Consider the following 26585-nt stretch of genomic DNA (forward strand, 5'->3'; position numbering starts at 1 on the left):
CGCCATGAGGGCACTCCCTGTCAAACTCTGGTGGCCAGTCTTTCTCAGCTAATAGGATTTCATAGCCTTTTTTTCAGAGGTTATCCCAAAACAAACCCCTTACCTTCCTAGTCTTATCTCCCTCTATACGCATTGGTATTTCGTATATTTTATGAGGTTCGCTAACTCTGGTATCTGCAGTTTCCACCTGAATGTATTCATTTGTGTCCACTGTCTCCAGATGATTCATCAGGATCTTGCGAGCTATGGTCCCTTCTGCTGCGCTGTCTAGCATTGTCTGGGCCCACTCTCCGTTTTTCAGCTGTGTCCTCAGTATCCTCGGCATGTTTGATTATTTTAATACTTGCTTCCTTCTTTCTTGGAAATTGTAATTTTTTACTTTGAGCAGGTTCCTTTTCTTTGGACTTGACGTGCTCTTCCCTGTGTTCTGACCGTCCTCTTCTTTCCGATTTCTGCGAGGAAGTCTGAAAAGATCAAGAGGGACGTGCATCAATATCTTGATATCTATCAGGCTTTTTCAAATTATCCCTATTTCTAAGGTTGTATCTTTTTTCAGAGGGCTCCCTTTGGGGAGACATGTGTTCTCTGCTCGGAGATCTTTCTCTCCGCCGAGGAGACCTTCCTCTGGACTGGAATCTTTTTTCTTTGGGAGTGGATTGTTTATTTCCATCTCAGCTCTTTTTGGAGTGTTTAGATTATTTTTAATAAATATCTTTTCAGGATTTTCAAGTAGTTGGGGTTTTACCGGTTTCCCACCCAAACTATCTCTACCTAGTTCTTCATAGGATTTTTCTCTGATTCTGGCAAGTTCAATTGGTTGGTCTGCTATATTTATTTTTTATTTATTTATTTATATTTAGTTTTATAAAGCGCGCAGCTACCCGGAGGTTTCCCGGCGCTAAACTAACAAGGGAGGTGTGCATGTCGTAAAGATTATTGATCAAATAGCCAAGTTTTTACATCTCTGCGGAACTTTAGATAATTGGGTTCAATCCGAATAGACAGAGGGAGAGAGTTCCACAGGGATGGTGCCAGAAAAGCAAAAGATCGACCACCCATTCTGGCTCTCCTCGTCCTAGGAATCTGAAGTTTATGTTGATTGGATGAACGAAGAGTGCGGGAGGGAAGGTACGGATGAATTAAAGATCTCAAGTACTGTGGGGCCTTGCCAGTATTAATTTTATGTATAAGACAAAGAGCCTTAAATTTACAGCGACTGTCAATGCAAAGCCAATGGAGGCTACGACGGTACAGGGACGTGCGGATTTGTAGGGTAGTTTACACAGCAGACGAACTGCCATGTTCTGGACCGTTTGTAATTTACGGATTACCTCTTTGCCTGCTCCCAGAAAGAGAACATTACCATAGTCCAGGCGAGATGTTATTAACGCCTGGACTACAGTTTTCTGGGTGTCCAAAGGAAGCATCCAAGTGATTTTCTTCAGCCATTTGAGAATGGTTATACAAATGGAGGAGACTCTAACGGCATGTTGTCTCATCGACAACTGGTCATAAAAAATTATCGCTAGATTTCTAGCTGTTTTCGAAGGGATAGGAGGGGTACCCATTTGAGCTGGCCAATGAGAGGGTCCCCATAAGGCGGGATTATTGCCAAATAGGAGAAGTTCGGTTTTCCCTCCGTTCAATTTTAGCTTGTTATCATGCATCCAGGAGGCAATATTATTGAGACCATGGCAGAGGGAGGATGTAGTGGAATGATGACTAGTGGAAAGAGAGAAAATAATCTGTGTGTCGTCTGCATATGAATATATGGAGAGCTCTTTTAAAAATAATGGCTATTCCCCACCCCCTCCTTATCCTTTCTGTTTCTACCCGTGTAGGTGTAATTATCAGGAAGGGCGGCTGCGATATCAGGACCAGAATGGTCTGTCAGCCAAGTCTCCGTGAGGAATAAAGCGTCAGGTTGGAAGGAGCTCAAAAGATCAAAAACATCTCTGCTGTGCTTTGGGAGGGACCTGCAGTTTAGACTGATAAATTTAAATGTGAGTGAGAGGAGCTTCTGAATAGATTTGCATAAAAAATTAGATGCCGAGATGTCTAGTGTTGATGGAAGTTTCTTTCATTTTTGGGCGGATCGCCACAGATGCTGCTTCTCCTTTTATGTTGGCTAATAATATAGCCGAGACCTACTTGAAGTCTTTTAATAATTTCATACCCAGAGTTAAAGCAGGTTCTGGACCGTATTCATTTTGAATTCTGTCTTAGTACATCTGGCATTACCGCCAGAGACGGAACACCATGTGTTTTTGTGTAAATGGAAGCAAAGACTGTGCCCCAAGTGTCACAATCCTCCACATGTGGTGCGACCCCCATTGGAAGGCAGATAGTCAGAATTCTGTGTTTCTCACTAGGGGTAGTATTCGGGAATACTGCCTCTATTTGAGTTATCTTTTGTGCTAGCCAGAATTGAATTTGTTCCCATTTTGCAGGTGTTTTACCAAGACATGATTGTATGTTCTGTGGTGTAATTTTGTTTGTGTTTCCCTGATGAGGGGTCAGCTGTGGAATGTTAATAGCTGGTTGGACTGTTGCAGTCTGCATTACATATTGGACTAACTGTCTATGAATTTTAATTAGTACTTTTAGCTGGGCTAAAAGTTCCCGGTCTGACATTTTTTCGATATCTGGATGTGGTGTGTAGCTGGCTGGAACCGGCCACGTTGCTCCTGGTCTACCTAGTGGACCGAGCCTGGTGATGTGATCATTATGTTTTAGGGCGCCTTTAAACCAGAGCAGATGCTCTTGGTATATTAATGGGATCTCAATCTCCTCGAAAGGAGTGTATTTATCCGGAGGTTCCTCTATTTTGTAATAGTGGAAATCTTTTGTTATAGCGTGTGCTGCTGGAATTTGTATCCATGAATAGAATACCTCTGTCTGCCGATATTCGTGTGCCTCTATCACGAACATGACTGTACCACCTCGCGGTGTCAGGCCATTTTCTATAAGTTTTAAAGTTATAGTTCTTCTTAGATTGACCGGAATGAGTATTGCATTCAGTTCTGTCTGTAGGAGACTCGTGTCCTCCTCTAGGAGTTTAGCTGCTAGTTTTACTCGCTCCCTTTCATCATCACTTTCTGTCATTTTACTGACTGAAAGTTTTTGGTTGCAGAATTAGTTTCAAGGAGACAAAGATTAGGTGCACAATATTTTGGAACACGGTATCCTTCAACGTTGACTAAACCAAAACTTTACATAGGAATCTCTTCCTACTAAGTTCCGGCGGATTTTAGCCTTTCACCCACTCCAGACGTCTATTGGAGTATTTACGGGAAAAAGGGTCTGTGTGAAAAAGCACGACTGAGTTACTCTAACGTCTTGCGTTAGTTTTATCGCCTTACCAAATGTTGGGCGCCATGTAGTGTAGTTCCTATATTCCCAATAGGCTCTGCGCATTGGAATAATATATTCAGCAGTGTAGATGTAGGACTGAGGTCGACTAGGTCTCTACTGACTATATTAGACTTAAGGTTTGCCAGCTAGCTCAGAGGTCACTAGAAACTTTCTCGAATAAACGAGGAGGAGTTTAACCTCCCTGGATAGACAAGAAGGGATTAGATTCCGACAACCATATAACATGACAACTTTGCTCCCTCAGAATAAGAGTAAATCTCTAGAGTCGTGTGAAAACAATAGACAGCTATTTCACTCAGTCAATTGTGCGTTCTTAGTTTCACCAGAGTGCAGAGAAGAGAGAGACAGGCGTTTTCAATAAAAGGTATTATTTATTGAGCAGTCTTCCTTCTCATGCAAGAGAAATGAATTGCCACAATTGCAATACTTAATGTAAAGTAAAGTACGTACAGTAAAAGGAGTATTAGAAAATAATACTGTAAAATCATTGATATTGTTTCTTAGCCATAAGATACTTTAAAATGGATAAAATATATACATTCATATATACATTGACTAACGTGCTCAACTGGTGCTTCTAGAATACGCCTACCCCGGTGTACCTGACCTAAGCCTAATACGTGGGAAGGAGTAAGTAAGTAGCAGTTTAAGTTAAGTTGGTTTTGCCAAGAATCTGATTCAAGAATACTCTTTAAGGGTTTAGTCAGCACTGTACCTTGGGAATAGAATGTAGGAGGTCTTGTATCTCTTTCCTCAGGACTCGATATCCCAGCAACCCGCAAGGGTAGGCTGGAAACGCCGGAGCTGGATTTTCTCGGCAGGAGAAAAGACAGCGTCTTTCTCCGCGTATCAAAGAGGAGGGGCAGCGTCCGTGGGCTCTCGCATCAGCTGGGCTCTCGGGCAAGTAGATAGCTTCTCTGCTCCAAAACCACCACTGTGTGTTTGCTTAAGGCAACGTTGGTATATTTATAGCTGAAAGGTGCCGAGTTTGACGTAAGGTTTGGACATAAGACGTCAATAAAGATGTCACTAAGAACTGGCCGTTCTTACAGTGCTCGCAGGAGTTCTATTACAAATCAAAACAAAGCAAATGGGGATTTCCCAGGTTGCTGGAGGTTTGGTGTGTCGAAAGAACTTGTTGTGCTTTCTAGGAATCCAAGGAAGTAGCTTTTACCGTGCCTTGGACTTCAAGGGCTATTTACTTAAATATGGATCTGATTCTTATGCCATTATAGGGATATTATTGATTATAGCCGTACAAGGGCATAAAATAGCAATATTGATTCAGGTTCCTAGATAAACACACAATAGAAGCATACCCTACTCTCCTACAGTAGCCCTACGACACCGTCACTTGCTTGGCGACAGAGTGGACAGCGCGCTCTAGTGCTTTAAGGACTCCATGGCTACGGCCAGGTCCTTGGGCCTCGCTTTCACCTCTCGCCCCACGTAGTCTGCTTTTTGCCCCTTTCGTGGCTACGGAACTGGTGCCCGGCACGTTACGTCCAGGGCCACAGGCCTGCACAAGCATTCAAGCATCCTCATGGCTGGGGACATGGGCCCCACCATTGTGGTTCTGGGGACCAGCGGGTGGGCCTGTCTACCAGCTCCCCCTCTGCAGCAGCCTCCAAGCCCTCCTAGTCTGACATTTCAGGGCCACCATTCGCCAGTAGGCAGCAGGATTCACCATCACTACCCCCACTGACTTAACAGACGTCAGACAGGTGGGTTTCGCAGATAGTCCGAAGGGGCTACTCCCTCCGCTTCGAGGCTACCCCTCCATCCATGCCACCTCAATTCCATTGCATGTCGGAGGATCACTTGGCCCTTCTCCAACAGGAAGTTACGGGTCTCTTGGCCAAGGGAGCAGTCAAGCAAATTCCTGCCCCAGAAATAGGTTGTGGTTGTTAGTCCCCTACTTTCTGGTGCCCAAGAAGGACAAGAGCCTGTGTCCTATCTAGGATCTCAGGAACTATAGCTGCTTCCTCCGGAAAGAGAAGTTCAAAATGTTGACATTAGCTCAAGGCCTGTCTGCCCTCAACCCTGGAGGCTGGATGGTAACGCTGGACTTGCAGGATGCTTATTTTCACATTCCCGTCCTACCAGCTCACAGGCTTTACCTATGACTCACGGTAGGCCACAAGCACTTTCAGTTTACAGTGCTCCCATTTGGACTTACTAGCGCCCCTTGGGTGTTCATGAAAGTGATGGTGGTGGTCGCAGGTCATCTGTCCAGATCAGGAATTCCAGTATTCCCTCATCTCGACATCTGGCTGTTGAAAGCAAGTTCGCCTCAGGCTGTCGTCTCCCACCTCCAGACTATGGCCGACCTCTTGCATCTGCTGAGGTTCACCATCAACGTGTCGTAGTCACACCTGGTTCCCTCTCAGAAGCTCCTTTTCATCGGAGAGGTACTGTACACAGCGCGTTTTCGGGCTTATCCTCCCGAGCAGTGGGGCCGGGATATTCGGGCTTTGATTTCGATCTTTCAGCCTCTATTTCGTTCAGAATAACCCCGAGGCTACTGGGCCTCATGACCTCATGCATCCTGCTGGTGGACTATGCCAGGTGGCATATGAGGGCTCTGCAGTGGGTCCTGAAGTTGCAGTGGGCACAGCATCAGGGGAATCTTTCCGATTGCGTCCAGATCTCGGAGGGCACTGCACGTCAATTGGAGTGGTGGCTCACGAACCGGGACTGGGGCAACAGCAGGTCCCTCTCCATTCCCTAGCCAGAGTTCACAGTGGTGACAGATGCATCACTTCAGGGGTGGGACAGCCACATGGGAGAGGCAGAGATCAGAGGCCTCTGGTATCTGGTGAAGTCCGGGCTCCACATCAACTTTCTGGTGCTTTGGGCGATCCGCCTTGCACTGAAGGCATTCTTTCCTTCTGTCAGAGGGAGAGTGGTGCAAGTGTTCATGGACAACACCAGTGCCATGTGGTACTGCAACAAACGGCAGTGTGGAGTTGTGGACCCTAGGTCAGGAGGCATTTTGTCTCTGAAAGTGGATGGAACATCAGGGCATGTCCCTGGTAGTTCAACACCTGGCAGGTTCTCTGAATGACAGGACGGAGTAACTCAGCCGCAGGTGCATGATGGATCACGAATGGCGTCTACACTCAGAGATGGTGCAAGGCCTCTTTCAGCAGTGTGGAGAGCCTTGATTAGATCTATTTGCCACCAAATAGAATGTGCAATGTCAGCAATTCTGTTCTTTGGAATTTCTAAGGCGGCACTCGCTAGGCAACGCTTTTCATCGCAAGTGGAGTTGTGGTCTACTATACGCCTTTCCGGCTATACCACGTCTGCCCAGAGTGCTGAAGATCGGGCGAGACCAGGCCCAAGTAATTCTTGTGGCTCCAGACTGGGCATGAAGAGTCTGGTATCCCGAGTTCTTGAACATGGCCATGGATTCTCCAATCAGTCCACCCCTTCTGGAGGATCTTCTGTCGCAGCAGCAGGGGACAGTCCACCACCCGAACCTGTCCAGCCTCCACCTCCTTCTGTGGAGATTGAGTGGCGACAGTTGACCGCTTTTGACCTTCCTCCTGAAGTCTGAAATGATATCTTGGCAGCCAGGCGTCCCTCTACTAAAACAGTATACGCCTGTAGATGGAATAAATTTGTGACATGGTTTGCAGCAATGGCTATGGATCCCCTTTCTGCCCCCCTTTCTCATGTTCTCCTCTTCCTGCTTTCTTTGGCCCAGCAGGGCTCTGCTCTGGGAACCCTCAAGGGCTATCTTTCGGCCATTTCGGCCTTTCTTCGCCTTACTGATCAGCCTTCTCTTTTCAAGTCCTCTATGATAAATCGTTTCCTTAAAGGCAGTACTCACCTGTTTCCTCCTATTCCTTGCATAATGCCCCAGTGGGACTTGAACCTTTTTCTGACTTACCATATGTGCGCTCCCTTCAAGCCGCTACAGAATTGTCCTCTCAGACTCTTGACCTTAAAGACTGCTTTCCTGGTTGCCATCACCTTTGCTCTCAGAGTGAGTGAGCTTCAGGATCTTTCCTTTCCTTGTTGTGCATCTGAACAATGTTGTCCTTCAAGCTCTACCTTCTTTTCTTCCCAAAGTGGTTACATCTTTCCACATAGGACAGACCATCACTTTGCCCACCTTCTTCCCGCCCCTGCATTTTTCTAAAGAAGAGGAGACGCTCTACCATCTGGATCCACAATGTGCGCCTTCATTTTATCTGGATCGCACAAAACAATTCCTGGTGGATGATCAGCTCTTTGTTGGCTATGTGAGCGCAAAGAAAGGTCGGGCCATGCAAAAAGGAACCATCTCTTGATGGGTCTTTCTTTGCATTTAAATGTATTATTCCTTGGTAGAAAATGAACCTCCAGTAGGGTTGCCCGCCCATTCCACCAGGGCAACGGCAGCCACTACTGCTTTGGGTAGTGGAGTCCCTCTTCATTACATCTGCCAGGCAGCCACATGGGCTTAATTGTACATGTTCACTAAACATTATTGCATGGACGGCCAAGTTTGAGAGACGGCTTCTTTGGCTGCTCTATTCTTCAGGACTTCCTGGTGCGAACTTGGTCTGCAGACCCACCTTTGGGTTTAGTATTGCTAGGGTATCTATTCTAAGGTAAGGAATCCATAACTAATAGTTTTTTTTCAGATGAACCAGTTACTTACCTTCGGTAACGATATATCTGTAAGAGACATATATTAGTTATAGATTCCTTAGCCCCGCACCCCTCCTCCCCTTTCTGCGAACTGACTTCTAGAGTAAGGGAATCCCTTTCAGGGCCCTAGATTCATGCTCCAGTGGTCAGTGTCTTACGTGGCTCTGCGCTTCTCTGGGGAGGATTGTCTTGTAAAGAACTGACGTCAGCGCGCAGTAGCGGCATCTAAGTAGATACCTCTACGTCATTCCGGCGACCACAAACCCAACGACTAATGCGGAGTCGACCGACACCACCTACCGACCCAAGTGAAAATTGTTGAAGATGTGTCCTGAACCAGTCTGACGCCTGGGGGTAATTCTAAGGTAAGGAATCCATAACTAATATATGTCTGGAGATATATTGTTACTGAAGATAAGTAACTTGTTCAACTTAAGTAAAGGTGTAAATTGATTGCAACTTTAATGTTATACATAGTAATGTATCAACAAGCAAGTTAACAATGCATGTTTGATTTCTTTCAGGGTACGATTGTAGCTCAGGGCAAACTTATACTGCAGGACACCTTCTTGGTCACAGACAAGGATACAGGACATATGCCACACAGCAAAGAAAGGCGGGTTTTCCTCTTTGAACAAATGCTTATATTGAGTGAGCCCCTTGACAAGATGAAAGACTTCTCCATTCCTGGATTTTTATTTAAAAAAAGTATCAAGGTAATGTTTGAGCACTGATCAGCTTGTTAATATCATTATGTATTCTGTAACTGCAGCTCAAAAATGTACCTTTTTCCAGAAGCTGTATGTTACTTTACCTTCAACACTTTACATTCTCACTGAAGAGGAATGCTTGTGATGCTCCTGACAGGTGGATGGCTGCATTCTGTGCTATTCAGCTTCTAAAAATTTAAGGAAGAAACCAATATTTTACTGCTTTAGTATCAATTTCATGCCATCCCTTTCAGTCAGATACGTTCTCCATTTGAACTCAGACATAAAACTAAATGCAGATATATTTCTTTGAACACATTGTGCTTTTGGATAGGTGTAGGAAAGTGGGATCTGCTTTCATGGTCACCCCCACTTTTTGCCTGGTGTCAGTATGTTTTTGACCTAGGCTGCTGAGTTTCTGCCAACCAGGACCCCAGCATCTGTGCTTTCTCCCCTAATTTTGCTTGGTAAGTACTATAGTACCTACACTATTGGCTACTGGTGTACGCTAAGGGGCAGATGTATCATCATCATCATTTGCGATTCCCAAATAACGATTTTTTAGAAAAAGCTATTTGAGATTTGCAAATTGGGATGTATGTAGAAATTCGCTATTTTTTTGCGATTTCTTAAAATTTCCTAATTGCGATTAGCAAATTGCTAATCGCAATTAAGGAATAATTTCCCATTAATTTCTATGGGCCAGGAGTCCCATAGGAAGGAATCGGAATTTATTCTCAATTTGCGATTCTCAATTTGCTAATCGCAAATGGAGAATTATTTCAAGGGTGCAAGGGTGTCTTAAGGACACCCTCCTGCACCCCTGAAATGTACATGTGGCATATGGCGCACATACATGCCCTAAGGCCATGTATGAGCGCCACATGGCACCTTTACAAATGCCAAAAAGTGCATTTTTAAAAGAATTCGCAAATTATCACCAACTACAAGTTGGTGCTAATTTGCGATTTCTTAAGGTGAAATTGCAAAAAATAAATGTTTATTACATAGCATTTAAGGAATCGCTATTTGCGATTCATTAAATGCTTTTGCAAAATTAAGGAATCGCATCATACATACCATTTTGAGAATTTTTAGTCCCAAACGCTGCTTTTTTGCGAATCCCAGCGTTTGCGACTAAAAAAAATCTCTTGATACATCTGCCCCCAAGTCCCTAATATTTGGTAATAAGGTACTCCGAGCATAGGTACACAAGGGGTCTTGCAGCATGTATTGTGCCACCCATGGGAGTCCACTTAAACTGAGGCTACAGACCTGCCATTGCAGCCTGTGTGAGTTGGTGATTGCACCTCTCAGGACAGGTATAAGTTTCCTTATATCGGAGGTCACTGCACTTGAAATCTGTAAGTCACCCCTATGGCAGGCTCTTCAGTCCTGAGGGCAGGGTGCTTGGTTACAAATGTGAGGGTGCCCTTGCATGAGCGGAAAACCCCTTCGAACCCCAGAATCTGAAACTAGACATGTTAGTGATAGATTCCTTATCTTAGAATATCCCCAGGCGTCAGACTGGATCCGAAAAGATTTTGCTAGCAGTACCTCTGCACGTCAGTAGGTGGCGTCGTGCGGCTCCGCGTCTGTCGCTGGCGTCTTTTGCGCTGAGATGACGTCACGGAGACTACTTGGGCGCCCCCCATGCGCGCTGACATCAGTTCTTTCTTTTTCCGCGCTAGTAAGTGCAGATCCGGTTAGAGCACGTACCTTAGTCACTTTTTTACTACCTTTTTGAGACTTTTTGTCTCCTGTAAGTTTTGGTTCACTCTGGTGCACGTAGGGATGCCTAGGTTTAAGTCTTGTGGGGCCTGCCGTCACAATATGTCGGTGGCGGACCCTGAAGACGTTTGCCTCTACTGCCTGGAGACCAACCACGATTCCCGGTCCTGTCTGGACTGTCGGGCCATGGCCCCGTAGGCCTTGCGGGAGCAGCACCGGAAGCTGCTGGAGGTCCGGCACTCGTCTCAGCGCTGTTCCCGGTCCAGGGACCGCTCCAGAGAACGCTCGCCTGGCCACAGTCATCGCTCCTCAGGCTCCAAGTCTTCACCCTCGGATTTGGGTAGGAGACGACACAAAAAGAAGTTGAAGAAGCGTTGTCACTCTCCGACGTCCCCCGTCGGTCTACGGATGCGGACAAGGGGGACAGGGGTTTTGCCCCTGTGGCTCCTTTGGCGCCCGGGTGTCCCGTGGCCTACCCACCTTATCCGGTCCGTCGGCGACTCCTGCACAGCTGTAAGAATTTCTTGCTACCATGAACCGCCTGTTTAGGCCTCGGGCGCCCTCGGGCCCCACGGTCCCGTGACAGGATCCTGTTGGGCCTTCGGCGCCGCAGGATCCTGCGCCGTTGGCTCCGGCCACGGCGCAACAAGGTCCAACGCTGCCAGCTCCGGCCCCAGCGCAACCCTTGGTTCCGCCTCCTGCGCCGCAGTGGGTGCCATTTGTCCCGCCCTTGCCCAGGTTCCAGGACAATATTGCTCCTATCTGGGATCAGCATTGGGACACGTGCCGGTTCGTTCCAGACCGGCGCCGTTCCCGGCACCATTACCGACGCCGTTTGTTCCTTCCCCGGTTCCAGCCGTGCCGCTGCGGTCTGTACCACATGCGGCAGAGGTGGAGGATGACTGGGAGGGCTCCGAGGACCTTCTTGCTCAACAGTGTGGCTCTGAGCAGGACTAGGCGAACGACTTGGAAGATGCCGGCGACCTTGACATCTCCTCTGACCCGGGGTTTGCCTCCCCCCCGCCTATCATGGAAGAGGGCGCCTCTTACACGATGGTGCTCCATCGGGAAGCTGAGGTCCTCAACCTTGACCTCCCTACGGTGGCCCTCAAAACTAATCTCCTCACTGAGGTGCTCCAGACGGCGTCCACTTCGTCGGAGCCCCTGCTGCCATTTAATGACGCCCTCAATGATGTCTTGTTGGGCACTTTTTCACGGCCGGCCACATGGGCCCTGGTGGATAAGAACGTCGCCAGGCATCATCGTCCGGCGCCGCGTGACCCTGTTTTTCTGACCGCTCACCCTACGCCCGAGAGTCTGGTCATCCAAGCTTAGAAGTCCCAGATTGCCTTTCCCACGGCTCCGCCGGATAAGGACTCTAAGAAGCTGGAGCAGTTTGGCAAGCGATTGTTCTCTTCGGCCAGCTTGGGGCTGCGGTCAGTGAACACTGCATGCCTCTTGGGCCGCTATTCCCACGCAGTGTGGGATACGGTTTGCCAGGTATTGCCTTAGTGTCCTGAAGAGCTCCAAGTGGTGCTGTCCCAGGCTGTTGCCAAGGGTTAGGATGCCACTAAGTTAGCCATTTGGTGTGGGCTGGACACCGCTGACTCTTTAGGGAGAGCAATCTCCACAACAGTGGCCCTGCGTTGCCATGTCTGGCTCTGGTCCACTGGTTTTTCGCGGGATGTCCAGAGTTCCCTCATGGACATGACTTTTGACGGTACTCACCTGTTTGGTGATATGGCAGACAGTGCGCTGGAGAGTTTCAAAGACTCTCGGGCTCCAGCCAAGTCCTTGGGTCTCTCCACCACACGTCCTTCCACGTCTACCTTTTGTGGCAACGGAAGGGGCGCCCCTCCATGTTCATTCAGACAGAAACCTGCGCAGACTCAACCCCAGTGCGGCTGTGGGCGTGGTGGCTGCTGTGGGGGCATAGGGGGCTATCGTGCGGGTCAGTCCTCCTCCGCTCCCGCAGCATCTGCCTCAAAGCCTACCTAGTCCGAGCTTTGGGGTGCACCCCACGCCGGTGGGCGGCAGGATTCAACATCACCTCCCCCACTGGCATTCTGTCACTTAGGAAAGGTGGGTGCTGCAAATTGTCTGAAGGGGTTACTCCCTCCCCTTAGAGTCTCCCCCCCCAGCCATCCCACCTCAGTTCCACCGCATGTCGGGGGATCATTTTGCGCTTCTCCAGCAGGAAGTCACAGCCCTCCTGGCCAAGGGGGCCATCGAGCACGCTCCAGGGCCAGAAGTAGGACGTGGTTGTTATTCCAACTACTTTCCTGTCCCCAAGATTTACAAAGGGGGTTCTGCGTCCCATCTTGGACCTCCGGAATGTCAATCACTTTCTCCGGAAGGAGAAGTTCAAGATGTTGACTCTGGTCTTGTCTGCCCTCAACCCGAGAGACTGGATGGTAGCGTTGGACTTGAAGGACGCATATTTTCACATCCCCGTCCTGCCGGCCCACCGAGTTACCTGTGATTCACGGTAGGCCAGGAGCATTTTTAATTTGCTGTACTCCCCTTCGGGTGTTCACGAACGGGATGGCGGTGGTCGCAGCTCTCATCTGTGCAGGTCAGGGGTGTCAGTTTCCCCTGCCTCAGCGACTGGTTGTTGAAGGTGGGCTCGTCCCAAGCAGTCGTCTCCCACCTTCAGACTACGGCTGACCTCCTGCATTTACTGGGGTTCTCTATAAACGTGCCGAAGTCGCACCTGAGTCCCTCTCTGAAGCTCCCCTTCATCGGAGCGGTTCTGGATTTGACGTGGTTTCGGGTCTATCCTCCCGAGCAGCGAGTCCGGGATAATCAGGCTATGATTCTGATCTTTCAGCCCTTATCCCGGGTTTCAGTCAGGATGACCCTCCAGCTCCTGGGCCTGATGGCCTCCTGCATCCTGCTAGTTCAACATGCAGGATGGCATTTGCGGGCTCTGCAGTGGGACCTGAAGTTCCAGTGGGCGCAGCATCAGGGCAACCTGTCCGATCATGTCCAGATCTCAGAGAGCACTGCACAACAATTGCAGTGGTGGCTCACGAATCGCGATTGGGTCAGTGGAAGATCCCTCTCCCTTCCGCCAACCGGAGCACATGTGGGAGAGGCGGAGATCAGAGGCCACTGGTCTCCGGCGGAGTCCCGGCTCCATATCCACCTGTGGGAGCTTCGGGCGATCTGACTTGCACTGAAGTTATTCCTTCCCTATGTCCGGGGAAGTGTAGTGAAGGTGTTCACTGACAACACCACCGCCATGTGGTATTGCAACAAACAGGGCGGGTGGGGTCCTGGACCCTATGTCAGGAGGCTGTGCGCCTCTGGACATGGCTGGAACATCAAGGCATTACCTTGGTGGTTCAACATCTGGCAGGTTCTCTGAACGCCAGGGCGGACAAACTCAGCCGCCGGTGCTTGATGGATCATGAATGGTGTCTGAACTTGGACGTGGCGCTTGGTCTCTTTCAGTTGTGTCATCAGTTCTGCACAATGGAATTTCCAAGGCGGCACTCGCTAGGCGACGCTTTTCGTCGTGAATGGAGTTGCTGTCTATTGTACGCCTTTCCGCCTATACCACTTCTGCCCAGAGTGCTGAAGAAGATTTGGCGCGACCGGGCCCAAGTCATCCTTGTGGCTCCGGATTGGGCACGAGGATACTGGTATCCCGAGCTACTCAGCATGGCGATCGGCTCCCTGATCCGACTTCCTCTTCAGGAGGATCTTCTGTCGCTGCACCATGGGACGGTCCTCCACCCAAACCTGTCCAGACTCCACCTCCATGTGTGGAGATTGAGCGGTGACAGTTGATGGCTTTTGATCTTCCCCTCAAAGTATGTTATGTCATTTTGGCAGCCAGGCGTCCCTCCACTAAAACGGTATATGCCTGCAGATGGAACAAATTTGTGGCATGGTGCACAGCGAAGGCTGTGGATTCCCTTTCTGCCCCTCTTTCAGAAGTTCTTTTGTTCCTCCTTTCTCTGGCCCCGTATGGCTTTGCCCTGGGCACTATCAAGGGCTATCTCTCGGCCATTTCCGCCTATTTACGGCTTCTAGATCAGCCTTCTCTTTTCAAGTCCCCTGTTAGTCGTTTCTTGAAGAGCATTACACACACGTTCCCTCCGATCCCCTTTATAATGCCTCAGTGGGATTTGAATCTTGTGTTGACTTATTTGATGTGTGCTCCCTTTGGGCCGCTTCACCAAGGTTGTCACGCCCTTCCACATCGGGCAGACCATCACTTTGCCCACCTTCTTTCCGCCCCCACATCCTTCGAAGGAGAAGAGCGGCTCCACCGTCTGGACCCAAAATGTGCGCTCTCGTTCTATCTGAAGCGCACACAACAGTTCCGGGTCGATGATCAACTCTTTGTTGGCTACGTAAGCGCCAAGAAAGGTTGGGCTGTGCACAAACGAACCATCTCTCGGTGGGTTGTTCTGTTTACTAAAGCCTGTTACTCCTTGGCTAAGAAGGAGCCTCCTGTAGGGCTGCGTGACCATTCTACTCGGGCGACAGCAGCCACTACTGCTCTGGGATGGGGAGTCCCTTTGCAGGATGTCTGTCAGGCAGCTACGTGGTCCTCGCTGCATACCTTTACTAAGCATTACCGCCTTGACAGCCAAGTCCGGAGAGACAGCTTCTTTGGCCATTCTGTTCTCCATGACTTTCTGGTATAATCTTGTTCGCGGGCCCATCACCGGGGTTGGTATTGCTGGGGTATCTATTCTAAGGTAAGGAATCTATCACTAACGTGTCTCTTTTAGATGCACAAGTTACTACTTGTGTAACGATATATCTGTAAGAGACATTAGTTAGTGATAGATTCCTTACCGCCCCACCCATCCTCCCCGCTCTGCGAACTGATTTCTAGGGTTAAGGTCATCCCTTTTAGGGCCCTAGTTTTAAGCACCAAATGGTCAGTATCTTGCATGGCTCTGTGTTCCTGGCGCGGAAAGTCGTGCACAGAACTGATGTCAGCGCGCATGGGTGGCGCCTAAGTAGTCTCCGTGACGCCATCTCGGCTCATACGATGCCAGCGACGGACGCGCAGCTGCACGACCCCACCTACTGATGCGCAGAGGTATTGCTAGCGAAAAGTTTCCGGATTCAGTCTGACGCCTGGGGATATTCTAAGGTAAGGAATCTATCACTAACTAATGTCTCTTAGAGATATATTGTTACACAAGTAGTAACTTGTACATCAATTCTCCAGGCTTTGTAAGTGCCGTCAGCCATTTTAAGACTTATAGTGGACATCAGTCATTACGATGACTAACTATATAATGGGTGCACCGAACCTGGTCATGTTTGATATCAAACATTTTGAAATCATACCCAAACACCGATTTAGGTGCTGGCAGTATGATCCCATGTACTGAGGGGCCCTTATGGGGGCCCCCTGTACTCCCAGTATCTGAAAGAAACAGTTTGTTATAGATTCCTTCCCTTAGAATTACCCCCAGGCATCAGACTGGATCCGGAAGGTTTTTCGTCAGCAGTACACCTGTGTGTCGGAAGGTTTTGTCGGTTGACTCCGCGTTCGTCATCAGCGTCGTGGTCACCAGGACAACGTTGCGGTAGCTACATAGACGCTGCCTTCACGAGTTAACATCAGTTTTTTCTTTTTCCGCGCCAGCAAGCGCAGGTCCAGTACCCCCAGTTAATTTTTATACAGGAACCCATTAGCACTTCTTTTACAGGGTTTGCAGAAATTATTCTCAACTTTTCTCGACATAGCTTTTTTTAATACGACTCGTGGAGCACAAGGGATGCCTGGCTTCAAGGCTTGTGGTTCCTGTAGCCGAGTGATGTCGGTGACGGATCTGCACTGCGTGTGCCTCTTCTGCATGGAACGCGACCACGATCCCAAGTCGTACTCCGACTGCCGGATCATAAATCCAAAGTCTTTGCGGGAGTGGTCATGATAGCTTCTCGAGGCCTGGCAGTCGGCTCTGTGCCGCTTGAGGTCCCGGTCACTTAGAAGGTCGAGGGACCGGTCTCGGAGCCACCACCAGTCTTCGCATACGGGGTCAGGTATGTCGAAGGACAAGAAGAAGTCGAAGAAGCAACTTCACTCTTCGACTTCTGCCTGTCCGTTGGCCGACGCAATGAGAGATGTGGGTGGTGCCCCTCCTGCGTCTCTGCGTGGGGAGCCAGAAGGGTCGGCTCCGGGTTTCCTCCCCTTTCGGACCCTTGCCCAGCTTTGTCAGTTTTACGAAGCGATGCATACCATTTTTGGGCAGCCCAACTCTGCTGGCGCACCTTATAGCCTTGCGGACTTGGATAGGGGCCCTGGGCCTTTAACACAGGCAGCTTCAGCTTCGGCACTGCAGGGTCCCCTTGGATCGAGGCCTGGACCTGGATCAGTGCTGGTCGACCTTGTTACACCTCCTCCGGTGTCGATTCCACCAGCACCACGTCTGCAGCTGGCGTCTGCTCTGTGCCCAGCCGACGTCGACCCTGGCCTCCACCTCGAGGTAGACACTGCGCCGGACCGGCATCAACCAAAACCCGATCCATCGCCGATATATACTTTTCTGCCTCTGTTCTACCCTGGCTATTTGAGACCAGATTGGCAGCCAGAGGAGGGTGAGGAGGACTGGGAGGGGTCTGGGGACCCTTTAACCGACCAGTTAGGTTATGAACAGGAGTGGAGAGTGAAACAGGAGGAAGCCAGTGATCTGGATACCTCACCAGACCCTGGCATGTTGTCTCCTCCTACCGGGTCTATGAAGGAGGGAGCGTCATACGCAGTGGTGTTGTGTAGGGTGGACGAGACTCTCCACCTCGAGCTACCTACGGTGGCAGTCAGGGCTAACCTCTTGACTGGGGTGCTTTAACCGGCAGCAAGCTCTTCGGGAACCCCTGCTGCTGTTTAATGAAGCCCTGACGGACATCCTTTTGGGCACCTGGTCCAGGCTCAACACAGGGCCTTCTGTGGACAGGATGATTGCTCAACGCCACTGCCCGGCCGACCCCACTTTCCTCTCTCAACATCCCACCTCTGAGAGTGTGGTGGTCCAAGCCTCCACCTCCAAGGGAGCATTCCCTGCTGATCCACCGGACAGGGAATCCAAAAAGCTGGATCATCTTGGAAAGATGTTTTCTTCCTCCAGCTTGGGTCTGCGGTTGTTGAACACTGTATGTCTGTTGGGTCGTTTACACCTATTCTGTGTGGGATACGATAGTGCAGGTGCTGCCACAGTGCCTGGAGGAGGGCCGGGCTGTGCTCTCCCGTCGAGTTGCTGAGGGTAGAGACGCAGCCAAGTTTCCCATAAGATGTAGACTGGATAACGCTGACTCTCTAGGCAGGACAATTTCAACGTTGGTTGCCCTTCAACCCTACGCCTGGCCGAGGTCAACTGGTTTTTCCGGGGATGTTCAAGCTACCCTTATGGACATATCCTTTGATGACTACAACACATACATTTATGGGGGACCCTAGGGCTAATTTAGTGACCAGCTCTGAGTACATGCCCTATCAAATACTCATCACAAAAAGGGTATCAGAGGGTCAGAATTTCTACAAGTGATTATTGGAGACAAAAGTAGTGAGTTATTACCACTAGCCATACGACAGGTCTTTTTAGTGAAAATCACAAGAGCCAGGTCAGGTCAGTGTCTGGTCTCTAGCACCCATCAGTCACCACTCGGAACCGCCCTTCATCATTTGGGGCTCCGAGGACCAACATAGCACCTGATCTTATCTCTAACAGGAAAGGGCTGACCTTCCTGTAGGCAGGGCGTGGTCGCTTTCAGTTGGAAAGATATGTGTGAGTGATGTAACTGACGGGGTGAAAAGTGCAGTGCAAAGAACAAAGTGATATCAAAGGATAAAGAAAAGGTGAATAAAATTGGTTTAGGAAGCAAAAAAATGTTTAATTGGATATAGCTCCCAATACCAATATTAAAAATAGCCAAGACAGGGAAAAATATATAAACTGTCTAGTGGTGGAACGTGGTCAACATGTTTCAGCAAATAATGGCCAAGTGGCCTTGCTTTCTTCAGGACCTTAAAGTAACGCTACTGCAAACCAAAAAACCCCAAAGTGTGAAGAGGTGTTTTTAAAAAAAGATTATTGGAACAACTTAGATACTGATATATATGTCACCTGGACCTCCTAGGTGTACTTCATCCGTATCTTCTCACAAATTCAGTTGTCCACTGAAAAAGAAATGTATGGCATGAGTACGTCACGCACAACCTATCCCCAAAAAAAACCTTGTTTCTATCACCATTGATAAATACCGACATTAGTGAAGCCTATACCTAAAAATAGGGCCAAATGCACTGTATGTACTAATGCCTTCCAGTTCCTATAGAACTTGAAACTTTTCAAATTTCACATGCTACATCTTACCTGATTTGTAAGAAGTAGAGACCTCACCCCGCCTGGCTGCGGCTCAGGACATAGGTGAAGCACCGCTCTGTAAGGGTGAATAAATTCAAACCATTGAATCATTCACCATAAACATGCCAACACACAACACAAGTTTAATTATTGCCGAGAAATTCTGTCATGATATGAAGTTAGTGCATAAGTGGATTTCGTTATTCCTAATGTACTAGCATGGTAAGTAGAGCGATATAGGTGTTATTATATCAGCTCTTCGCAGTCTCTTGCCTGAACCTATTAAGCTAATGTGCCCACAAGGATCTATAGGAGTAAGGCGTGATAGCAAACCCGCCTCTCGAACCTGGTGGCGGAAAGTGTTTGCCCAAGAGCGATATTAATGTCATTCTATCAGCTCTTCAAAATCAATTGCCTTGACCCGTTATGCTCATGTGCCCAGAAAGAACCATCTAAGTATAGAGGTATGGCGTGATGGAAATCCCGCCTTTCAAGACCAGCAGCGGAAGGTATGTGCCCCAGAAAGTTACAGGCTACTGCCGGATAAGATAAATATAAATGAAAAGAAGAAAACGTTAAAAACGTTGTCGTGGACCTTACCTCTCCGTCGGTACTCCTACGCGGCATCTGTGCCGTCTGGGGAGGTACCGACGGTCTGTTTACTTGCAGTTTTATAACAAGTTGCTCATAATAGGCTGAGGCTGTCACGTGATGCGCGAGCAGGCCGCGTCATGCGGTGGTAATGTCACAAGCGCTACGATTGGTTAAGCCAAAAGTTAAGCCAGGTTCGAGAGGCGGGTTTGCTATCACGCCTTACTCCTATAGATCCTTGTGGGCACATTAGCTTAATAGGTTCAGGCAAGAGACTGCGAAGAGCTGATGTAATAACACCTATATCGCTCTACTTACCATGCTAGTACATTAGGAATAACGAAATCCACTTATGCACTAACTTCATATCATGACAGAATTTCTCGGCAATAATTAAACTTGTGTTGTGTGTTGGCATGTTTATGGTGAATGATTCAATGGTTTGAATTTATTCACCCTTACAGAGCGGTGCTTCACCTATGTCCTGAGCCGCAGCCAGGTGGGGTGAGGTCTCTACTTCTTACAAATCAGGTAAGATGTAGCATGTGAAATTTGAAAAGTTTCAAGTTCTATAGGAACTGGAAGGCATTAGTACATACAGTGCATTTGGCCCTATTTTTAGATATAGGCTTCACTAATGTCGGTATTTATCAATGGTGATAGAAACAAGGTTTTTTTTGGGGATAGGTTGTGCGTGACGTACTCATGCCATACATTTCTTTTTCAGTGGACAACTGAATTTGTGAGAAGATACGGAACAAGTACACCTAGGAGGTCCAGGTGACATATATATCAGTATCTAAGTTGTTCCAATAATCTTTTTTTTAAAAACACCTCTTCACACTTTGGGGTTTTTTGGTTTGCAGTAGCGTTACTTTAAGGTCCTGAAGAAAGCAAGGCCACTTGCCCATTATTTGCTGAAACATGTTGACGACGTTCCACCACTAGACAGTTTATATATTTTTCCCTGTCTTGGCTATTTTTAATATTGGTATTGGGAGCTATATCCAATTAAAACATTGTTTGCTTCCTAAACCAATTTTATTCACCTTTTCTTTATCCTTTGATATCACTTTGTTCTTTGCACTGCACTTTTCACCCCGTCAGTTACATCACTCACACATATCTTTCCAACTGAAAGCGACCACGCCCTGCCTACAGGAAGGTCAGCCCTTTCCTGTTAGAGATAAGATCAGGTGCTATGTTGGTCCTCGGAGCCCCAAATGATGAAGGGCGGTTCCGAGTGGTGACTGATGGGTGCTAGAGACCAGACACTGACCTGACCTGGCTCTTGTGATTTTCACTAAAAAGACCTGTCGTATGGCTAGTGGTAATAACTCACTACTTTTGTCTCCAATAATCACTTGTAGTAATTCTGACCCTCTGATACCCTTTTTGTGATGAGTATTTGATAGGGCATGTACTCAGAGCTGGTCACTAAATTAGCCCTAGGGTCCCCCATAAATGTATGTGTTGTAGTTGTATTTGAGCAGTCGCTAGACTGCGGACCCGTAGTTTTTCGTGTACGGATCTTAAACAGACCATACACCAATTCACCCGCAGCTGGGTGAGTTCATCCGCTCTGTAGAGTGTTAACACACGGCTCATTTCTGAAATTGCTGAGCATACTTTCATTTTTCTTTATTCTTCCATTATGACTGAGAACCATGGCCTCTCATTTGATGATGAGGACCTTCAGTTAGCTTTAGCCGACTTTCCGGACTTACTGGACGTCACACCTCAAGTGGTTGCGACCAGTGAAGAGGAATGGGGTAAGCTCCTGGGTCTCAAAAAATTTATGACCAGAACAGCCCTACATGGTACTATTATGGCCCAATACTTACGTAATGACTGTGCCCCCACAGGGCTCATAGTTACTAACGCCCCCAGGTTATTTCTAAAAGATAAGGATTTTTTAAAAAGTTGGGCAATGATTGCCTGGCGTTGTACAAGGGATTGGCTAATCTTGATCATCAAGACCTCTAAATTGGCAGCTGATGCTATTCTTGTTGAAATTCAGATTACCGAATCCAAAATCAAAGCCACTCTTTCCGATAAGGTCTTCCGAAAGAAGAAAGATGAGTCTGATAAGAACAATAGTGATTATAAAGACCACACTTTATTCACTAAGATGGAAAAGTTTAAGAAAGACCTAGACAAATTTAAATTTGACCGGGTCTATCCATATACCAGCGAGTCATATGCTCCGCCTAAGTTTAACCCCAACAATCGCAAAACCAGTTCCAACTATGGTACTTCTGATTCAGACGGTAACACCTCGGGGAGTGACTCTGGCAGCGACAACCAGGCTAGACAAGGTAGAGGCCGAGGAAAGAAGAACTTCAACCAATTCTGGCGGGGAATCAACATAATCAAGGACCACAACAATGGTGGCCACCCAACCCCTGGCAGTATGGAGGTCCTGGATTTTTTCCTAACCAACAAAATCCTTTTCATCCTCCAGTGGGCCCTTTTCCACCCAATTACCCACCTGCTTTCCCTACAAATTTCAACGGACAGCCTTTTTTAGGGTATGGCCACGGCAGATCACGTGGCAGAAGGAGAGGCCAATCTCAAGTTCAAACACAAGTACAACCCCAAGTACAATTCAACTCACCACCGACAACGAGCTCGACCAGGAACTTACGGAGCACTACGGCCAAGAACAAGGAACAGACCCACACGGAGGTAGCATCGTAATAAATCTGAGCAGACACATTCTGACTCAGACTGAACAGGCGGCCCTCAATAGAGGCTTGGGTTTTGTTCCCACACATCGGAACGAACATTTTGAAACCCGACTAGAACTGGCTAGATTTATCAGGAAGGTGAGATTACACTTCTTTTTCATTGATAAACAGAGATCAGAACAAGAGGACACAATGACCAACACAGGGCTCAGACCTAAGTCTAGGTTCAACCCACCCACCCATCTTATGCCGGCCCATGTGTTAGCCTTTGAACAGGCCATTGAACGAGATGTTGAGGAGTTGTACAAACAAGACAAAAGAACATTCTGCAACCTCCCTAGAGCGGAGCATCAGGCCCTTAAATCATTGTCTGCAGACAAGTCAATAACTATCAAACCAGCTGATAAAGGCGGGGCCATTGTCATTCTTGATACAGAGACATATCGGGCCGAATGTCTTCGACAATTAAGTGACGCTAGATCATACCGCCTTTTGGATCAGGATCCAACGGTGGATTTACAAAGAACAATTCGGAACATGACGGAGGAGGCTCTGACCGAAGGATGGGTTACCGAGTCCGAGGCTAAGTTCCTTAACACAGAACATCCAGTGACCCCTTATTTCTACATCCTACCGAAGGTGCACAAAGAGCAACGCCCGCCACCAGGTAGACCGATCATCTCGGGCATCGGGTCGATTCTAGAACCCCTGTCGACGTTTGTAGACCACTTCTTACGTCCAATGGTCCAAACGATGCCCACTTACTTAAAGGATACCACCGACGTGTTACGTCTATTACCTGACCTGGACTTTGATGCCACAACTGACCTTTTGGTCTCGTTTGATGTAGAGGCCTTATATACCTCCATACCTCAGGATGAAACTCTTGAAGTCATCCATTCTTTGCTTGACGCAAACGAGATAGATACCATCACTCCGGTTCATTTCATCATGGCCTGTGCTACTTTAGCAATGAAGAAGAACTTTTTTAAGTTTGAAGACAATACATATTTACAAGTGTCTGGAGCCAGTATGGGGAGCATTTATGCTCCCAGCCTGGCAAATCTTTATGTACATTCCTTTGAGCAACGACATGTCCTGACCGAGTCCAATCCATACCTCGAGCAGATAAAAATCTGGAAACGATATATCGACGATATATTGGTGGTATGGCGTGGTTCGAAATCCAGTTGTCAGGATTTCCTAGGATGGTTGAACAGCAGAAACACTTTCTTACGCTTCACCATAGAAATTGGCGGCGACAGTTTGGCTTTCCTCGACCTCATGATTAAGGCCACAACTACTGGATTACAGTCAGAATTGTATAGGAAGCCTATGTCCAGGAATTCCCTCCTGATGTACGACAGCCATCATCCCAAATCTTTACGGGACAATTTTCCCTTTGGGCAATTTTTACGGGTACAAAGAAACTGCTCTACTGGCACAGCTTTTGAAACACACTCAACCGCACTTAAGACTCAGCTTGTCAAAAGGAAATACCCTCCCCGTCTGGTACACCGTGCCATGAAGCGGGCCAGCAACAACAATCGAGCAGCATTATTGGAACCACCTACTCCAAAAGAACCCTTGGAAAGGCTTACTTTTGTACATACTTTTGGTACATTATCCAACAGTCTCAAGAAAGCGGTGAAGAAACGTTGGTCCATTTTGAATTCAGGACCCCATTCTATCCAACAGCCGTTGTTCTCCTTTAAGAGAGGACCTAACTTGAGAGATAGAATGGTCCACACTAGACCACGAGAGGAAACACCTAGAACAGTGGGTACCCTATGGGACTTGCCTCTAGTATCCGGCCACCATCCATGTGGCACATGCCAATCATGTGCACAGACGTCAAAAACCACAGAAATTGATATTGGCACGTCCAGGCCCTGGAGACAAGTGAGATTTACCAACTGCAACAGCGACAAATTAATTTATTTGATCACCTGCCCCTGCGGACTCAGATACGTTGGGATGACCACTCGAAAGATCAAGGTGAGGCTGTCTGAACACAGAAGTACCATCAACTGTAAGAGGCAGGCTACTAGACTTACCACCCATTTCATTACCTTAAATCACTCACCCACTTCATTTAAATGGACGGTCCTAGAGAAACCGTTCATTCCATCACACGTCACGAATGTGGGTAATTTTCTGCTAGTGAAAGAACAGAAATGGGTTTTGAAACTTGGTACTGATCAAACAGGGCTGAATGACGACATACCTTGGTCCTCGTTTTGAAATCACTACCTGACTAGTGTTTATTCTGATTATCAACAGCAACACACTAATGACCAATAAGACCATCTTTATGAAAGTAGTGACTTCACGATTTAACATAACCCACAGGACTGTTAGGTTGAGGTTGTATCAGTCTCAGGTGATTTATTAACATCCTCCAGTTCTCTAGTGTATTATGACCGAGTGAGCCTCTTTTTGAGCATTTATTTCACTTACATCATCGAAGATAGCGCGTTAAACACTCTAGCGCACACTGAAGGTCTACAGTATCGCCGTGTATTTACAAATTATTGCCATGACTACGCGCGGTGTGAGCGCGATTGGTCAAATCCCCTTTTGGCTTAACCAATCGTAGCGCTTGTGACATTACCACCGCATGACGCGGCCCGCTCGCGCATCACGTGACGGCCTCAGCCTATTATGAGCAACTTGTTATAAAACTGCAAGTAAACAGACCGTCGGTACCTCCCCAGACGGCACAGATGCCGCGTTGGAGTACCGACGGAGAGGTAAGGTCCACGACAACGTTTTTAACGTTTTCTTCTTTTCATTTATATTTATCTTATCCGGCAGTAGCGTGTAACTTTCTGGGGCACATACCCTCCGCTGCTGGTCTTGAAAGGCGTGATTTCCATCACGCCATACCTCTATACTTAGATGGTTCTTTCTGGGCACATGAGCATAACGGGTCAAGGCAATTGATTTTGAAGAACTGATAGAATGACATTAATATCGCTCTTGGGCAAACACTTTCCGCCACCAGGTTCGAGAGGCGGGTTTGCTATCACGCCTTACTCCTATAGATCCTTGTGGGCACATTAGCTTAATAGGTTCAGGCAAGAGACTGCGAAGAGCTGATATAATAACACCTATATCGCTCTACTTACCATGCTAGTACATTAGGAATAACGAAATCCACTTATGCACTAACTTCATATCATGACAGAATTTCTCGGCAATAATTAAACTTGTGTTGTGTGTTGGCATGTTTATGGTGAATGATTCAATGGTTTGAATTTATTCACCCTTACAGAGCGGTGCTTCACCTATGTCCTGAGCCGCAGCCAGGCGGGGTGAGGTCTCTACTTCTTACAAATCAGGTAAGATGTAGCATGTGAAATTTGAAAAGTTTCAAGTTCTATAGGAACTGGAAGGCATTAGTACATACAGTGCATTTGGCCCTATTTTTAGATATAGGCTTCACTAATGTCGGTATTTATCAATGGTGATAGAAACAAGGTTTTTTTGGGGGATAGGTTGTGCGTGACGTACTCATGCCATACATTTCTTTTTCAGTGGACAACTGAATTTGTGAGAAGATACGGAACAAGTACACCTAGGAGAACCAGGTGACATATATATCAGTATCTAAGTTGTTCCATTAATCTTTTTTAAAAAAACACCTCTTCACACTTTGGGGTTTTTTGGTTTGCAGTAGCGTTACTTTAAGGTCCTGAAGAAATCAAGGCCACTTGGCCATTATTTGCTGAAACATGTTGACCACGTTCCACCACTAGACAGTTTATATATTTTTCCCTGTCTTGGCTATTTTTAATATTGGTATTGGGAGCTATATCCAATGAAAACATTTTTTGCTTCCTAAACCAATTTTATTCACCTTTTCTTTATCCTTTGATATCACTTTGTTCTTTGCACTGCACTTTTCACCCCGTCAGTTACATCACTCACACATATCTTTCCAACTGAAAGCGACCACGCCCTGCCTACAGGAAGGTCAGCCCTTTCCTGTTAGAGATAAGATCAGGTGCTATGTTGGTCCTCGGAGCCCCAAATGATGAAGGGCGGTTCCGAGTGGTGACTGATGGGTGCTAGAGACCAGACACTGACCTGACCTGGCTCTTGTGATTTTCACTAAAAAGACCTGTCGTATGGCTAGTGGTAATAACTCACTACTTTTGTCTCCAATAATCACTTGTAGAAATTCTGACCCTCTGATACCCTTTTTGTGATGCATACCCTTTGATGGCCGTCGCCTGTCCAGCAGCAAAGCAGACAACGCGCTAGAGCGCTTCAAACACTCTTGGGCTATGGCAAAGTACATGGGCCTCTCCACCACCCGCAGTGCGCAGTCTGCTTTTTGCCCTTTTGTCGCTACGGAAGGGGTGCCCCACCACATTCGGCCCAGAGCCACAGGCCAGTGCAAGCTGTTCAGGCCCTTAAGGCCGGGGACATGGGACCCACTGCCATGGGTCTGGGGGCCAGCAAGCGGGCCAGTCCACCACCGCCTTCTCTGCAGCAGCCTC

General features: G+C 47.7%; 1 protein-coding gene across 1 annotated transcript in view; it reads left to right on the forward strand.

The window, feature by feature from the left end:
- Nucleotides 1-26585, forward strand: part of TRIO (trio Rho guanine nucleotide exchange factor) — a 5246815-nt gene that overhangs the window by 3837732 nt on the left and 1382498 nt on the right. Inside the window, exon 46 of the mRNA XM_086965300.1 lies at nucleotides 8544-8735. Coding sequence (XP_086821426.1) covers nucleotides 8544-8735 — 192 coding nt within the window. The remainder of the gene's footprint in view (nucleotides 1-8543; nucleotides 8736-26585) is intronic.

This window comes from Lissotriton vulgaris, chromosome 4_1 (genome assembly GCF_964263255.1).
Source record: "Lissotriton vulgaris chromosome 4_1, aLisVul1.2, whole genome shotgun sequence".
Classification (NCBI taxonomy): domain Eukaryota; kingdom Metazoa; phylum Chordata; class Amphibia; order Caudata; family Salamandridae; genus Lissotriton; species Lissotriton vulgaris.